Here is an 18,881-nt window from a genome sequence, read left to right on the forward strand (position 1 = left end):
ATTTGCTCCACTGGGTAGGCTATTCATCATTATTGATCCATAATTAGTGACTTTAAGACATAAAAACGCAGTGTATTCGTCATCTATGATCATACAAACCCGGGTAAAGGAAGGTAGTGGATACAAACCCAGGTAAGGGAAGGGTCTGAAGGTGGGAGAGACCCTCGGGATTGTGAACCCAGATTAGGGTAAAGTAAGAAACTGGGAGACGTGCCCTGGTTACCTTAGGCAACCAAAGACTATGACAAGTAATATGGCCACCTCATCAGTATCAACAACATAGCACAATATGATCTATAGGGAGAAGAGGAGGTAGAAGGACAACATAGCACAACATGATATATAGGGAGAAGAGGAGGTAGAAGGACAACATAGCACAAAATGATATATAAGGGAGAAGAGGAGGTAGAAGGAGAGGGGGAGATTTCCTGGCATGGTCATTTTTAATTTGAGTTCTACACTGGAAAAGATATTAGTTGTGTTATTTATTGGGGGCTTCCTGTGTGTGTGTCATATCGTCTTAAACCAAACCACCTCACTAAACTTATTTAGTGTTTTGTTTGCATTCAAAATGGTTTCATACCACCACCAAGAATATCACTTAGTGCTGGAGATGTATTGTACTGGAGCAAAATGTATTATGTTTTGACACTTAAAAAGGGTATTACGGATCCCTTTTTGTGTAGGATATTCCAACAATACTTGTAAAGAAATTAGACTATATCATTCTTTCTTCTTTTGAAAGTAAAGCAGATGGGTCATGAGGTCAAGTAATCTGTTTAGAACGGTCCACCTTAGCTGACACATGAATAACTGCTTTCATGGCCTCTCCCCTTAGTACAAATAAGGTGCTAACAATATGCAAAGATTAGCACTGAGGGAGAGGCTCCTACGCACACCTTATCAGATAAGATGGATGGCAGGGTGTTGGACTTTGTCCTCACGGTACAGTTGTACAGAAAGGATTCTGCCAGATCAGTTTTCAGTCTGTGAAGTGGAAATAAAGTTTTCAATTTAAGTGCGTGGTAAGTTCTTGCATTTGACAGGTTACTTAAGTTTGTAACATTTGTAGAAAGAAGTTATATTAAGATGTACTCTGAGAATGAAGTACCTCGATTGTCGAGATTGATTTGTCGGGAATCAATTTGAGATAAAATGTCCTGCTCTGATGTTTCTTGCCTGATTAGAAATGTACACATGAAAGCTATGTTATCCACATAGGGCTTTTCACACATTATCACAAGGCTTTTTTCTTTGCATGTGTGTTTGGTTTGATTAAGTACATTAACAAAGTGCCTCCTCATCTGAGTGTTACCAAAGGTTGAATAAGAAAGCCATTTATTCACCTACCGTATAGCTTCATGTACCTTCTACCAGGGTGCAAATTTAAACAGTCATATCTGTGTATCAAGATCTAGCGAAGTTAAAGAAGTGTCTTGCCATTAAATATCAACCTTTAAAAAGCAGACATGCACATGCTACAAAGTTGACAGTATGGTTAAGTTGTTTTTTGTAGTAGATATTTCACAGTAGTAAAATATTGGTTAGTAAAAACTAGTAAAATGATGGTCAGGAACAGGTGACTTGTGCCAGGGAATCCAAAAGGCTAAATGGTTGGAGCTGAACTGAAGCCCTGTACAGTGTTGCTGTGTGTGCTCGATTAACTAACTATTCAAGTAAATAATATGAATCATTTCTGTTCAGGATTTGTGCAACATGAGAACATTTAAACTTTTGCTGTTTTTCCCACTCGTAGGTAAGTATTTTATTATATTTTAACTACATTTTGAATCACTGTAGCATTGCATTTACATATAATACTGTTCAAAGATTGGAATCACTGAGACACAAAATCACAATTACAATTTTTTCAATTACAGTTACATAAAATTGAGCAGAAAATTATAGATATTGTAGTAGACATTGACATTAATAACATTGTATATGACTACCACAGCTGGCAACAGCACATTATGTTAGCTAATCCTAAATTCTTAAATTCATCATTAGAAAACCCTTTTCCAATTATGTTTGCACAGCTGAAAACTGGTTTCCTGTTTAATGAAGCTGTCAAACTGGCCTTCTTTGGGCTACTGCCGTGTCTGGAGCCTCAGTCATTGTGGATTTGATTACAGTACAAACATGGTCAGAAAGTGAGACTTTTCTTAAGAAACTCATTGTTGTTCTCATATATCAAGGCTTTTCTATTAAGAAATGCCAAGAATCTGAAGATATTGTACAAAGGTGTGTAGCACACTCTTCATAGAACAATGTAACCTGATTCTAACCAGAATAAAACAAGAAGTATGAGGCTGTGGTTCACAACTGTGCACAACAATGTCTACTCATTTTGCCCCTTATTTGACAAATACAAATAAAAAAAAATTCTGGGCGATTCCAAACTTTTATCAGTAGATTATGTTATTGTGTGTGTGTGTGTGTGTGCGTGTCCGGTGTGTGTGTGTGTGTGTGTGTGTGTGTGTGTGTGTGTGTGTGTGTGTGTGTGTGTGTGTGTGTGTGTGTGTGTGTGTGTGTGTGTGTGTGCGTGTCCGGTGTGAGTGTGTGTGTGTGTGTGCGTGTCCGGTGTGTGTGTGTGTGTGTGTGTGTGTGTGTGTCCGGTGTGTGTGTGTGTGTGTGTGTGTGTGTGTGTGTGTGTGTGTGTGTAATGCAACTTCCTCTGATGGCTTCTGAGGCCATTTGTTGTTTGTCAGTGTGTCAGCTGACAGTGTATGCATTTCAACTATAAGCCACCCACACAACACTTGCACAGTCAGGGGGTATTAGTCAAACTTTAATCAAGGTTTTTTTTTTTCAATGTAAATGTCTTTGACTGTTCTCCATGCATGGTCCATTTAAAAACCTCTATATAGCAACACTGAATGGAAGAGAAAAAGCTAGAATCTGATTTATAATCGTGCAATAGAACTGGAAGACTATGAGCTACTGTAAACAATATGGAATTGGACCCTTAATGTCTGATACTCTACTAAAGTAATTATGCAACAACATGCACCATTGTATTAATATTCTCTTGATAATTATGCATTGCTGACTAACACCTGCCTTTTGTTCAATTCAAATATTTTCCTGCCAACAAAAGTAGCAGCTAAAGTGCTGCTGGTGCCAAGGGAACGTGCTGTACTGCGTGGATCAGCAGCCAGTTATAACTGCAGCATCAGTGTACCCTGGGTGGTCATGAGTTGGCTGTTTGATGGCAGTGTGGGGCTTACAATCTCCATGGAACATGGTGTCCTTGAAAATACTCCACGTTTCACAGCAGTTAATTACACCACAAATGAAAACTACAAATGGGAATTCACAATCAGGAATGTGACAAGGAAGGACTCTGGAGAAATCACGTGTGATGTTCAAAATATACAGAGCATAAGAGCAAATTTGTCTGTTCAAGGTGGGTGTATTGAATTCTTTTTTAAATCATATATACCTGAAGGAAATGCTTGGCTGGCAGAGCAAAAACAATTATATGTGACTTTTAAAACAAATGCAAAATAAAAGATTAGGAAGGTTACAAATTAAAACTAGACATGAATTTGGGCAAGAAAATGTGAGTTGTGATTGCTCAGCCACAGTAGAAGATTGCTTACTGAAACCACACAAATCAGGCACAGGAGTTAAAGCAGTGCACAGGAAATTGTGCATTTATGGATTAATAGACATCTACTCTCTAATAGACAGTCTACTACCATCATTGTATTAGCATACTAATATAGTCACTCAACATCAGTCAGCATCTCCACAGGAACAGGGGTATATACGTAAATAAAATGTGCATTCTCTGTCTCTCCAAAGTATAGCTGGCATTTGTTAATCGATGCATACATTTTATAGCCTGGATGCCAGACGAATTTAGCCCCGCCCATAAAAATGTAGGTTGGGAAGTTCGGTCTGGCATCTGTCGGTAGGAAAACTGTATGATCAGGGAAAGTGTATTAAAACCGGATGTCGTCACTTTAAGCCGGTCTCTGGTTGGATAAAGCTTTTCAGCAGAAATGGACAAGGACCTTTGATTTATTCTGTAGGAACCATGCCGATGCCTGACTTTTAATATTGTGTGACGTTGTTGAAGTTCAAGTTCAACATTAATAGCGATTGAATTACCCTTGTGTCGTGTAATCGCTAGCGGTAAATAAACGTTAATAACTTGAATGACTGATTAAGGATATATGTTACACATCACAAACACATGTAATCGATGGGTTTTGGGGGAAATGAGGTAATTGGTTAGCTTAAATTGCAGTATCTTAGGCGAGCTAATTGACCTGGCTAGCTATAGCGGAATTAACAGTGCTTGCTTTGTGTTTGGTCATATAGCTTCGTAAAAGTTCGGTTAACAAGTCACTTGTGTGTTTAGTTGTATGACTTCGTAAAAGTTCGGTTAACAAGTCAATTGAGCATTAAGCCACCTGACTATAATGGGTCTATTCATATTAGCATGCTAACGTTAGACTTATTAGCAGCGAGGCTAGCTAGCTACTATGTGTTCCAATGGATTGTTGGTCTAAGCGTTAGCTTCAGTTAAGTCCTACAATAGGACAATACTCTGCAACATTCGTGTACCACATGGACAACTAACCGAGTCAATGTAGACATAGGTTAACAAGTCACTTGTGTGTTTAGTTGTATGACTTCGTAAAAGTTCGGTTAACAAGTCAATTGAGCATTAAGCCACCTGACTATAATGGGTCTATTCATATCAGCATGCTAACGTTAGACTTATTAGCAGCGAGGCTAGCTAGCTACTATGTGTTCCAATGGATTGTTGGTCTAAGCGTTAGCTTCAGGTAAGACCTACGTGTACCACATGAACAACTAAACGAGTCAATGTAGACATATAAAAAGTTGTGTAGATAGCTTTATTCACATAAGCCGTATAACTTCACAAAAATAATAATAATTTAAAGAAAACCGATCGTTTGCATGCCAGGCGATCAACACAACTTCTCAACTAAAAAGTAAAGGTCCTTGTCCATTTCTGCTGAAAAGCTTTATCCAACCAGAGACCGGCTTAAAGTGACGACATCCGGTTTTAATACACTTTCCCTGATCATACAGTTTTCCTACCGACAGCATCTCCTCACAAAAATCTGTGAGGAGATAGATAGACCAATCAAATTGTCAGGGCGGGCTTTATACGATGATGGACAGATGATCAACCGTAACGTAATCAACCACGTCACCAAAGAGCGCTTGGGTTGAATTTGTTTAAAAAAAACATGGCTGCCGCTGGAGAGCTGAAACATAGACATATATACATATATAAATGTATACTATGTCTATGAGCTGAAATGTGGAGATTCGAGTCTGTTTTAGAAGACATTGACAGCACATTCATTTTGAAAGAGGAACAGAGAAACGTGATCAAGGCATTTGTCGATCGAAAAGATGTTTTTGTCGTCCTTCCTACGGGATCCGGTAAAAGTTTAATGTATCAGCTGGCCCAGATGGTCTACGTTATGGTCATACTACGATGATACTTACTCTGATTGGTTGTAGGTATATCCAATTGAGCGAAGATGCATTTTTTTTCCTGGTTCGGTTGAAACACGCCTCATAATCACAGCCCAATGGAGCGATATCAGACTCATATTCTGACTAGAATTATGAGTACGACATCGTCAGGCTATACATTTTATGTTGGCTGGAGATAATTTGGGCTATGGATGCTAACTGCATTAAATGTCCCCCCCAACCAGTAGCAAAGTGTGACAATCTCAACACATTATCTTCTCCATCAGTAGGCCAATGTTTAGAAATATGGTGCATAACTTATGCTATGGGAATACATTTCACACTAACTGTGTGCTTAATCACTTTGCACCACGATGATTAAGTGAACAACACATGTATCTACGTACAACATGAACATAGGGAACTAGGCTAACTCCTTATAACACTGTAGTCGAAGTAACAATCTCTTTAACGAACATCGGATGATTGGTATAAAAAATATATACATATATCACATGTACAGTGGCATTCTATGGCATTCACGATCTATGACTATCTGGCATTTACTAGCTCATCTGTTCAGACAGAGCAGATTCATGCCCTCAAAATACCAGTTCTTGCTTTCCCAAGCACAACTGATTAGAATCTTCATTATGTCATTATGTCAAGTTTTTGAGTTACTTGGCTATTTTGCTTTTGTACGCTTATGGCAACTGGTTGGTTGAGGGCTTGGTCAGTCCTTACTTTGCTGAATAGCTTTAATTTAAGACTAGATGTAATATGGGACTTTGATTTCAGTGTTAGCATATTGTGGAGTAAAAAAAATTCTTACTTTATCTCAGTTTTTTGCACGTAAGCAATATCTGGCATCGGCCCCCCTTTCTCTTTAATATTTAGCTGTTGCTCAAATGGCAACCAAAAAAATCCACTCTCTGGTTGGAATTTGTTCAGTAGCTGCTCATGTTAGACAGCTTTATTAGCTGCTCATGCTAGACAGCTTTATTAGCTGCTCATGTTAGACAGCCACTATTTGCATTTCTGATCTGATTGGTGAGAAGACAGCACTAGTGTGGCAGTTAAACAGAGCTGGTTGTGAGCCAATTAACATAAGAAACAGCATTACAAATACATAACTAGTTTGGACCTAATCCCACCAGCCTTTTCTTTCTTAGTGTTTCTGTCATAGTATTACCTCTACACACAATTTACAAACAGCCCTGCTCAGAGCGACCGGTTTTAAACGTCTACTACCCCCCCCCTCATCCGTGGGGTGGACCTATATGGGGCGCCGTTTGTAAAATGTCGCACGTTCTAAAACCCTGCTCAGTTTTGGTACATTTAGCATTATCATATGGGGAAAAAAGCACAACAATATTCAAATGTCACTTTTTCAAACATTTAGAGAGATATTCATGTAAGGATAATGTTTGGCAGTAACACAAAGTTAAATGTTAAATGTGGCAGTAACACAAATATAAATGTTTCATCTAAATGTAAATGTTAAATATAAATGTAAATGTTAAATGTAAATGTAAATGTTAAATATAAATGTTCAATGTTATATATAAATGTTAAATGTAAATGTTAAATGTAAATACTAAATGTAAATGTTAAATGTAAATGTTAAATGTAAATGTAAATGTTAAATGTTAAATGTAAATGTAAATGTAAATGTTAAATGTTCAGTCTACATGTCAGATTTGAAGACTGAACCTTACAATATTTACGGTAATTGGCTTTCATAGTTTTCACGTCACGTCAGAATTACCAGCTTGCGGGCAAGAAATACACTCCACAGCTTTCTACCACTGGAATTTATACTGGAACTGACCATCTTTCATTCAAGATTGTTTAATATATCCGCTTTAAAATTGTCTGACATAGGTAGTAAAATGCCAGACAGTTGTTGCTCGGTTGGCTGTTCAAATCGGCGAGGAGACAAGCCCGGCTGTTTCCAGCTGATTGTAGACGTCTTCTGGGTCAACTTTTCTCAGGCGGGCAGTAAAGTAGCCTTCTTTTTGGAGCTTGGAATAAAAGCATTAACCCTGTTTTGGTCGCCTCATTCATCAGAATAACTACCTAAAACGGGAATAGATCCTGAAATAAAGTCAAGAAACAAAGCATCAACACGATTAAAATTGGATTACCCGATTTCTGCTCTGAGATTGCGACAAGTACCTAAGCAACTAGGCTAAGCTACTGTATTTTGTCATCCAACTGGTAATACTACAATGCCAGTAGAAAATACTTGGGAAGATAATTTCAGTTGTCATTCGCCAGACCAGGTGGTTGTACTTGTGTTAACCAGGAAATTGTGTAAAATGATAAAGAACAGTGTTGGGTAGGCTAAAGGTTGCTAGCTAACAGCATGTAGCTCGCTAGCTGGTAGCTAGCTATTCAATGGCAATCATCTTTGCTCTGATAATGAAGATGTTTATTAGTTTTCACCTTCCAGACGACATCGTTATGAACCCATCCCCTTCTGAAAATTAAATTACTATCTGTGCTTTTGGTAGGCTTTCAGTTTTTGAGGTGTGTAGGGGGACGGATTTTATATTAGATATATGTAAATATCTCCAAACTGGAGCTCAGGCAGGGACTTCTACGACGTTATAGAAATACAAATATCAGTGGGTGCAGTAAAGGGATCACAGGTTCTCAAAATGTATTTTTTTTCTAGATATCTCTGTTTGGCTATTGTGGTATGATCTGTGTTTGATGGCGATCGTAATTGAGTAGGTTGCACTGCTCGACGATGTCCACTGTTGGTCGACACATTTTGCCCGCAAGGTATCCCTGGTAGTGTTACTGAAAGCTATGAATTACCGTAAATATTCTAATGTTCTGTCGTCAAGTCTGACATGTAGACTGAACATTTACATTTAACATTTAACATTAACATTAAGATGAAATATTTATATTATTTAACAACTTTGTGTTACTGCCAAAAAATATCTTTGGAAAAGTTATCGCATGAATTTACATGAATTTCTCTCTAAATGCTTGAAAAAGTGACATTCGAATATTGTCGTGCTTTTTGTTCCATATGAAAATGCTAAATGTAGCAAAACTGAGCAGGATTTTCGAACGTGCAACATTTTACAAACGGCGCCCCATAGACCTACCATAGAAACTTGTATCTTAGGAAAAATATGGATGGAGACTGACACAATGGTGTACCCACACCGTTTTAAACCAGAGTCAGACCCTGAACAAGAAGAGGCTTCCGGACAAGTTCAAGAATGTAGTCTTCAACAGGACGTTTCTGAATGGTTAGTTAACTTTCTGTCACTTCGACAATTCTTTGTGTAAGAAAAAAAGAACCTGTGTGCTTAAATGTGTTCTCACTGCATTCAACATCTATAGAGCAGACTATGGGCCTGGGGGAATCGAGCAGTAAGGTTTTTTTTTTGCATACGAGTCGTCTTGTCATTTCTTTTATACAAATAGGACAGAGGTAACAGTCATTTATTGTATTTTCTTCCTTAGTCTTACTTTGCTTAATGTTCATCTTACATGTGTCAATTGATATACATATCAAACACTGAAAGCACACAAAACTGTTTCTATAGACTTTTATTGTCAGAAAGATTGCCATATCGAATGCCACAGAGCATTATTATTATTATTCAATGTACGGGCTAGTAGGTAAGTCTAGTGATTTTCTATAAGTAATAAATACAAAAAAAAGACAAATATGATAATAAAAACATTGATTACAAAAACACAGTTTGTGCCATCAGTAGCAATACCAGAAAAAATGAACACAGTGTTTATTTAACGTTCTCTAAATACAATGTAAACTTTTCTCAGCGATTACAGGTATTTGGCCTACATATGTTTTGTAAGCTGGTGTTGGGGCTTTCTGGGCCGGAGAATCAGGGTGGTCCTGCCCTCCTGCATGGTGCTACGGATACGAAGAGAAACTCCGCTCAAGGAAGGTACGTGGGGTTCAGACCTGCCCTTGATTGAACCTTGACACGTAGCCGGCTATCACTTCCAGCTTGTCAGGTTTTTTAAACTGGGCAGAGAGATCTTCAGGGATGGGGATCTTCAGCACCTCATCTGCAAACCCTGTCAAAGATGAGGTCCAGCAGTTTATCCACATGGTCTGCAATAAAAAAGAAAAGATTGTGCAGTTTTTTAATAATCCAACCCTGTTGCAATTTTGCAAATCTTTCAATTTTTAGTATTTATATTATATCATAGTTCTATTTATTATGAAGGCCATTTAAAGACAATAGTTATTTTGTATGTCATATTTCGCTTGTTGTATAATGGTTGGCTGTACATTGTTTGACTTTGTAGAATTTTCAATAAAGGCTTGTGACACTCACAGAAGGTTGGATCTGCCTGCTTTCACTGGTTTCTTGGACAGTCCTAACAATACAAAAACTGTGTTTTAGTCATGCACAGATATACAGTATACATTTAATACAAAATGACAATAAAAACATTGATTACCAAAATTACAATTTGTACCATCAGTAGCCATACCAGGAAAAAAAGGAACACTATAAATGTTTTGATAAACTTTCTACCTTTAAGAAGCTCTTGAAGAGCACCTCCCTTCCTAACTTGCACTTTTACTAGTACTTAACTTGCACTTACATTCCTGCACTTTTTTTCTATTTCTTATATAAAATAGTTTTTATTGTTACACTAGGTCTCTATTGCTTGTGGCTTGATTGTTCTCTCCCTTGTATGTCGCTTTGGATAAAAGGGTCTGCTAAATGACTAAATGTAAATGTCAAATGATAACTGCAGGTGAGTCTCTAAGTTCTTATATACATATGCATATGCTCTACCCATAAAAGCTGCTAATCATCATGTCATTCATGAACACATGAGTGCTCATTTGCCTTGAATCATATATGCAGGCGGACTGTTAACACCCCTCTCCACCCTCCACAAAGCCTTTTCAGAAGGGAATGTTTTTTTCACAGAAATCTTCATGCTGTTTGCGGGTTCAGCGTTTTTGGGTTGGTAGACGTGCCAGACACCCAAATTAACGTGTAGAATCACTAAAGAGTGAAATTTTCATACAATGTCCTCTTTAAAAGACAATTAAAAATAAATAAATATGATGAAACCCACCTACCTCTTTGTGTAGCTAAATTGCTCTGCAGACTTTGAAATCCCATGACCAGGGTCTGCCTCAGAGATTTCTTTTTTTGGAGAAGGCCCTATATTCCCTCAAATTTGGAAAAGGACCCAAATTAAATATGATAGTCTATGTTTCACATGTATAATTTTATTTCATTTTATTATATATATATATACTGTATATATAACGATACGAAGCCTACTTTGTGTTAACTCACAAGATTTTATTCAAACTGCATCAAGGATCGGACAAATTGAAACCTTGGAACTGGTGGCCTATCACCACCACCACCCTGCGTCTCTTGATGCATTAGCACATTTTTTTATTTTTACACTTGTCTTATAGGTACTGTATGATCTCGCCTTACCTACTCTAATTTTACATCGCTCACCTTGTGTGTATCGGAGGTGGTGCACATAGTCACAGAAATCCTCCACTGCAATGGCTTGGTTATCTTCTGCAATGTCAAACCCTTCAGGTCTCTTTCCAATGCCGCCATTGAGTAGGATCTCTCATTTGATGACGATAGTATCTAAAATAGTTAACTATTAACACCTGTCCACCATGGTTGCCTGGCACTACCATTGTTAGTGTCCATGTTAAATCTTAAATAGGTGTACAAACCAATACCCAGTACAGATGTCTGCACTGTTAGGAATGATGGAATATCTAGGAAGTATGTCCTTTCCCTCATATATCCTCAGTTCTTGTTGATATTTCAGAACCATTGAGAAGAAATGGACACAACCAAAGTGTACAGAGAGATAAACATCACAGCATAGTTACAAATATAGGTCTTTGAAGCAGTTATTGTTTTGTTCGTCACCTAAATCTGAACTTTTCACCCAATACTGTCCTGTAGAGTGTAATGTTCAACATACAGTATCCAATACAGTTTATTATGACCAGAGCACTAGGATTTACCCTTGCCGTGTTATTAGAGATAGAGATCAGCTATAGTTGACACAGAAAAAGAATGTGGAATCTTGTGAGAACATAGGTACATATACTAAATAATATAACATAACAAGAAATAAGGGGATAATGCATCCAAATAATACAGTATCTTTAAAATAGAAGGCTAGTTTAGCTTTCACAAGTGCCAAGTGCATAATGTGGCATGTAACATGGTAGAGTTTTAGATGTATTAAATTAAAGATAAAGTCTAAAGCTTGCTGGCACGAGTAAACTTGTCTTACCTTTTGTTACCTCAACCATACATTTTAGGACCCTTCTTTTAATCTTATGAGGTGTCACTAAAAGGATGTGTGGGGTGACATATGGGACATATGGGAACACTGGTCTGAAGGAACATAGACACGCCCCCCTATGATCACACTATGTTTTTCACTGTCACCTGTATACTATGAAATGAAAGCTTGGAAACCTATTCATACCTTCAGAATATACATTTTTGGAATTTTGGCAGTATTTGTATTTTTGCAGAATCTATTTTACTCATGGTTTTATATTAATAAAGGATTAAATGTTATACGGTTTCTTCTTGTACTTTTAATTGCAGACAATAACAACATGCTTTTACATTTCATTTCAGAAGGTGGAACTGTTAGCATTCTAGGTGGCAACTTAACTGTGAAGCATGGTGATCAAGCTGTGTTTGTCTGTGTTGCATCTGGATGGTTTCCTGAAGCACAAGTGTACTGGAGTATGAATGGCACAATGGTGGACACTGAAAACTACAATACCTCTGTTGAGGCTATAGGAACCCTACTGAACTCTACAAGCACTCTTACAGTTTCAGCGGTTGGCAGTGCTCAAGTTCAGTGTCTGGCCAAAGTGCCTGCTCTGTTCATACCACAAACCAGCAGTGTTTTCCTAATCGTAGGTAAGAATAACATTTTGTCTCATATAGATTTTCAATAAAATTTGTCTACACACATTATTGCTAACCAGCAATTAATAAACAGTGTTATGTTATTACACAACTATCAACTGTCTAACTAGCTATCAGGTATATCCAAATGATTTTATTGTGCATTTCCCTCTTTTATAGAGACCAATCTACAAGCTGACAGAACTGTGCTGATTGCTGTCACTGTGACCTTTAGTTTGGCTGCACTGGTAGTGTTGCTCCTCATCGGTATTGTCTTATATTGCAAAAGAAAACGAGCAAAACGTTAGTACATAAATCAAAATTATTTGTGAGCACAACTGTGCAATGTCAGTTTATCTCTGTTCTTGAGCGGCTTACTGTGTCCTTAAATTATTGAATATAGAGAGCACCTTAAAGGGCCAGTGTCTTTAAATGATTGGATATAGAGACAGCACCTTAAAGGGCCTGTGTCCTTAAATGATTGAATACTGTATAGAGACAGCACCTTAAAGGGCCAGGCTCCTTAAATGATTGAATATAGAGACAGCACCTTAAAGGGCCAGGCTCCTTAAATGATTGAATACTGTATAGAGACAGCACCTTAAAGGGCCAGGCTCCTTAAATTATTTAATATAGAGACAGCACCTTAAAGGGCCAGGCTCCTTAAATGATTTAATATAGAGACAGCACCTTAAATGGCCAGTGTCCTTAAATGATTGAATATAGAGACAGCACCTTAAAGGGCCAGGCACCCTAAAGGGAGGAAGCAAGCATTCTATCAAAGACCTACATGAAAATAGGTGACATAAGATAAGATAAAATAAAATATATAAATAAAAATACATTGGCCTAGTAACATTAGCTAGTGCCAATATATTATGTAATATGCAACTACTAGTGTGTAAACACACAGACATTTTAGAAAGATGGTAAAGTTATTTGATAATTATGTGAAAACTGTTTGCATTCAAGTCTATGGGAGATGAGGGTCACTCACTCTCCTAGTGGGCGTACCCTTGTTTCATGTATATATTTATGCTGTATATATTTCACAGTAGAACTAACAACTCATTTGTGAGCATGTTTACTGTGGTCTCACTCTATTGTTTCATGTATAGATTTATGCTGTATATATTTCACAGTAGAACTAACAACTCATTTGTGAGCATGTTTACTGTGGTATCACTCTATTGTTTTCCAGAGTCCAACTATCAAGAGGAAGTTATGAGTCATAGACAGAGTGGAGAAGAAAACCATGGAAAAGACAACCCTGGATTCACGACTGACGGGCACGAGAGTAAGGCTGTGAGACACACTCACAAATACACACACCCATTCACACAAAGAAACATTGGATATTTAAGCATAATTTTTAAATACACCTTTCTCTTGACAGGTTATCTTAGCAATTCTGAGGCAGCAAATTCTAGCCAGGTAAGCCATTACATATGTGAACCACATATGGTGAAACAGGTTAGCTACCAACGAGACCAGGCTTTCTTGGTGCAGATAACTGGTCACCTCTTTCCAGTGCTGCTATCTTTTGGCAGCCATGATCAACTTGATAGGTAAGGTCAAAGGGATGAAGGTGTTTTTAATTTCATGATGTTATCGCATCACATTGTCTCTGTATCTTTCCTATCAAGTCATGATCACTTGGTCTGTTATCATGCCTAATGTCTGGCCTCAGGTTTATTAGCATTCAAATTGTTGTTGTGAATGTCTAAGCACTGCACTAGGCCTTTCTGTCTGCAGTTGTTGTATGTGCATTGTGTAGACAGCACAGGGTCCTGAACCAGACACAAACTCACTAGCAAGGAGGCCAAAGTCATGGGCGCTAGTGTCTTTCTCTTAAGGTGTCAGAATGATTGAGGGCCAAGCAGCGAAGCTACGTAGAGGCCCATTGTGTTTCTCCATTTTATTATTCTTGGGGGCCAAGCAGGAAAGCTGTTAGCACCTAGTGTGTTCCTTGCTTCTGTTCATGGAAAATTATTATTTATTTAAGTATAAAAGTGTTTGTGCAGCAAAACCCACGAGGTCTAGAAACACTTAACTTGGCTGGGGGGTTGGAAATTCCACCCACTACTCAGGCACATGAAATAACACACATTGACCTCAAGGTGGCACTGTAACAACATCACTCAGAGTCTTTCAAATTCATTCGTCATCTTGCTCATCAAAATGGTCACCAAGAGCCAATCAAACTTCAGCAGTCAATATTTTCCAGTGTGAATGGCTAATGCTTCCTGTTACCATGGAGTTCTCCTCGTCTCTGTGCTCTGGGAAGCACCTTGAGACAATTTTAGTGTTCTGCCACTATAGAAATAAAAGTCAATTGAATTGAATTGAAACCCCAAATATGATGGGGAAAAACCCAGAGTTGGTCCTTTCCAAAACAGGCATAACTCAATCAATGGAAAACAATGATTCATGTGAGAGGGCGTTCTGTCCCCCTTCACAATACTATGATTCATGTGAGAGGGTGTGAGTGAGTGCAGCCTGTCCCCCCTTCACAATATTATCCAAACTGACAGGAGTTTAAATGTCACGAGTAGGCCTGCGTAGACAGCAGGTGGATTGCCTTAAACTGGGAGCATACTGCATTCGGTAAGATGAAAGCATTAATTGACATTATCTATAAGAAACCCATCAAAAACAGGAGCCTGGTACAGCATCTGGTGTAAGCTACAGGCTATGAGACATAATGTTGAATACATTGGCCACAATGAAGGCTAAGCTATTTCTTTCATTTTGGTTGGTTAAAAAACAACTGCTAGTACACTAAACATCAACCACACAAATTTGCAAATATATATCGGCCCTATCTCATTTAGGAACACTAGCCTGCAATAGCGTTGCCTCAATCAAATGTATTTTTATAGCTAGCTAACAAATATATAGGTAACCTTATATTAATTATCAAGCTTAATATATATTGATGAATAGTGAACTTCTAGATTAAGTTCCTATTACTCTTTATTCACGTATCAATGCTGTTTAATATGAAAACAATTATTTTATAAGACTATATATGTTCATCAACACATTCATAATAAGGACTAATTTCATAATTTCCACCCCTACATAATGTCCACCCCCTTATAAGGCCTAATGATAGACAAAAAGTTAAGTTGGGCCATGGCATAACTTATCAATACAAAAGAAAGAAGTGAGGTGTAAGAATGAAAATATCAGAAAACGGTCCCTCACTGCTCCTCTCCTGTCAGCTTACAGTCCACGGTACACTCCGCCATTCCAATCAAACACACTTTCACCACTTACACCAGACTCAGTAATTTGGTCACCAAGCTGTCCATTCATTGTGTGCTCGAAAAATCTCTGGTGTTCGCACACAGTCTGGTAAACAAACATGGTGGCTTGGACCAAGCCATAAACAATTCCAGCCAAGTAAGATGTTGCTTTAGGAGCAGGGAAGGGAGAGGTGTATTTTCATAGGCTGTTGAGCACAAATATCAACAACCCTTGGCCAGAATCACGAAGCGCATCTTTAATTAAACAGTACCCATACAATATCAGCAACAGTGAATGGGTGACTCTGGAGTGCAGGCCTTCTGGGCAGAGTTGCAATGAAAAAGCCATATCTAAGGGAAAGAAACATACAGTATGGGCCAACATGAGTGCATGAGGGGAAATGTATGCACATTACTTAAGCACTGACAACTAGAATGCAGAAGGTTACAGGTCTAGAATGGTAATTTATAGCATTTTTATAATACGGGTAGATGAAATCAAGCATTCTGATTGGTTGAAAGGAGGTCACGGGGTGTACTGTATTGAGCCATAATGTACTGTACAGCTGTTTACATTTACCTGAGCGTTCCATATCAATGCGCACTCAAAATATACTACCTTAGTTCGAAAAAAAATGGCGGACCAAATCTCCGTAGATCATCGTATTTGTACCTAAAAGTTTTAAGTTTGACTTTTTTTTTATTAGATTTTTAGAAAGTTACCGAGAAATAGACACTGTATAATATAAAAACGCCATTATTGTAACTGAAAAATATGTCTAAGAGGATTTGCGAGGTGTATTAGCCACCTATCAAAGGTTAGCATGCTACTAGCCGTTAGCGATTAGCAATTCCTCTGTGTTTTTGCAAAGCATCTGCCCCAACTTTCTTTTCCCGACATTTACATTTATCTTGTACATAATCCATCCCCATAAACTGGAGATTTCAAGAGTAGAGATGCCTTTCAATATGCAGTTGCAGGATGGGTGAACGACACCAAGATATGGCATTTGGAGACAAAAACAATATGTATGAGATCACAGGACATGTATCCTGGATCTTATCAAAGCTAACCGTTCTTGAGCAATCAAGAGTGCCAATATGGGCTAACGAGTTGTAGCCAAATCCCAAAGGGCTAAACAGCTCGCTAGTTATTAGCACTTTAGCTCGCTCAGGGGAGTTTAGCTCTAATAAGACACAGCAATTATTCACGATTGTATCAATTGTATATCTAGGTTTTCTCTGGCGACTGTTGTCTCATCCATCAGCACAACATATCCCGGGCATTTTGAACTTTCTGTGGGTTGTGACCGTAAACAGCTCGCTAGCTATTACCACTTTAGCTTGCTCAGGAGAGTACAGGCTAACAAACGTGATGTTCCCAATGCTGTTTGTCTGTTGCATAGCAACAGCCACACATTCGGGGACTATTTTCTCTAGAGTCTAGGCTACTGAAATGCGATACACAACGTTTGGTGGCTATTACAACTATTTCTTGCTGAAAGGCAGCTTACTATTTAGTTACTATTTATAATGTTGCTGGCAACCGTATTATAAAAGCAATAAGGTACTCGAGGCAGTACTGTATCGTCAATAATGTACTGTGCAAGGGTTTGCCGGCCCTCCGCTTCGCGTCGGGCCTAACAACACCCTTGAACAGTACATTATTGACGATACAGTACTGCCTCTCGTACCTTATTGCTTAAATAATGTAAAGACTAAATTACTGATAAAAAAAATAAGATAGTAAGATGATCTTTTAACAGCCGCTAGCACCTACCCTTGATAGCATGCCTGCCTCCCATGTCCCAGGTTGCGAGTTCAAGGAGTGCTGTCTACACAACGCAGGTTACATAGAGCTCAGGAAGATGTCATCATGTTATTTGTTTCATCATGTTTTACAGCGAAGCTAAAGGGCTCCATTAAATATACTGTTTGAAGCACCTTCACCTTCCATTCTTATCTTTGCTTTCATGGCTTTATACGATGCACCATGACATCTTTTTTATATTTTTCTGATTTCTAGATTCCTGACATAAGCCAGACAAACAGTAATCAGCAAACTGATTTCAAGACACATGAAGGAATGACCACAACTAAATATAGACATCAGACAATTGTTTAAAATAGACGTTCAGTACCTCAGTATGTTTCTGTATCAGTCTGTCTCAAGCTTGTACCTGCAAATCAATAAAATTCTGAAACAACTGGTCTCACTTTTAAACACCATAAAATTGTTCCCTGTGTCGAGCCTTATAATGGCTATTGTCACGCCAGCGCTGAACTCTACTCCTGCCACGCCCCCTCATGATTCAACTCGCCTGCCTTCAGTGTTCAGTTTACCGTTCAGTTTATCATTTCCGGTTATCTGTCTCTGGTTGACTCTGAATAAATTCCATCCTTGTTAAAGCGGCACTAAGGAGTTTTTGGCTTGGAGCTCCCCCTAGCGGCGAAACCTGTTGAAATTTGCTTTCCTTGTTTATGACAAACTAGCGAGTCAACAACTTTGCTAACACATTCAAACATCAAGCAAGTGCAAGACAAGACAAAGCAGGACAGCAAATAAACTACTTACTAATTCAGCAGAAAGATGGCTAGCTCTGAATCGAAATCGCTACCCGATCCTAGTCGCGCATGCTCAGACACAAAGGACCGGGCGGCTCCAGAAATCCTACAGACCACAGTCATTTCCCTACAGACCCCTGATGGCAATGGCGGAGAGGCCATTCTCCATATTAAAAGTTGTTGTAGCGTTGAAGTTGAAGTAGTAATTGTAGCGGCACAAGCGACACACTGCAACACACACGTGGATATATGGAGGCGACACAGGACACACACACGCAGGCCTGAGGTCGCTGTGAATTTACGCTCTGCTTTTTCCCATCCCGGACTGTCCTTCCTCCAGGACCCCCCAGGAGCAGTGGGCAGCTTTTCAGCGCCCGGGGACCAAGTGAACTGTCCATCTTGGTCAGGGACGGACCAGGGATGGATTGACGAACGGGCCTACCGGGCCCAGGCCCAGGGGCCCATGAGCTCAGGGGGCCCATGAGCTCAAGGGGCCCCTAAGCCAGAGCCTCTGCGTGAAGTCGCTGTTATGTATCTCTTATTTGTGGTTGAAAAAGGCATATTTTGTTCATTTGCTAATGGCTTTAATTGAGTGTACCTGTGCTGTGTTAGAAAAAGTGCAGCGCCAGGGGCGTAACTATACAATGCAGGCAGC

General features: G+C 38.8%; 1 protein-coding gene across 5 annotated transcripts; it reads left to right on the forward strand.

Moving 5' to 3' along the window:
- The first annotated feature begins 936 nt into the window (after positions 1–936).
- LOC116221435 (immunoglobulin superfamily member 5-like) lies at positions 937–17,890 on the forward strand. 5 transcript variants are annotated; one of them, XM_031571569.2, is made up of 8 exons: positions 937–1,025; positions 1,705–1,756; positions 3,101–3,409; positions 12,132–12,422; positions 12,591–12,713; positions 13,612–13,707; positions 13,807–13,844; positions 17,688–17,890. In XM_031571569.2, the coding sequence occupies exons 2-8, from the start codon at positions 1,717–1,719 to the stop codon at positions 17,784–17,786; spliced, it is 996 nt and encodes a 331-aa protein (XP_031427429.1). In that variant the 5' UTR covers positions 937–1,025; positions 1,705–1,716; the 3' UTR covers positions 17,787–17,890. The 5 variants fall into 5 exon arrangements, with proteins under 5 accessions (XP_031427429.1, XP_031427431.1, XP_031427430.1 ...); XM_031571571.2 differs by having other exon boundaries at positions 3,104–3,409; XM_031571570.2 differs by having other exon boundaries at positions 958–1,018.
- The last annotated feature ends 991 nt before the right edge of the window (positions 17,891–18,881 follow it).

Source organism: Clupea harengus, chromosome 8 (genome assembly GCF_900700415.2).
Source record: "Clupea harengus chromosome 8, Ch_v2.0.2, whole genome shotgun sequence".
NCBI classification, from domain to species: Eukaryota; Metazoa; Chordata; class Actinopteri; order Clupeiformes; family Clupeidae; genus Clupea; species Clupea harengus.

Coding starts and splice junctions, on each gene's coding strand:
- LOC116221435 (XM_031571569.2), top strand. CDS start 1,717: ATGAGAACATTTAAACTTTTGCTGTTTTTCCCACTCGTAG. Junction 1,757..3,100: donor GCTGTTTTTCCCACTCGTAG/GTAAGTATTTTA, acceptor TGCCAACAAAAG/TAGCAGCTAAAGTGCTGCTG. Junction 3,410..12,131: donor AGCAAATTTGTCTGTTCAAG/GTGGGTGTATTG, acceptor ATTTCATTTCAG/AAGGTGGAACTGTTAGCATT.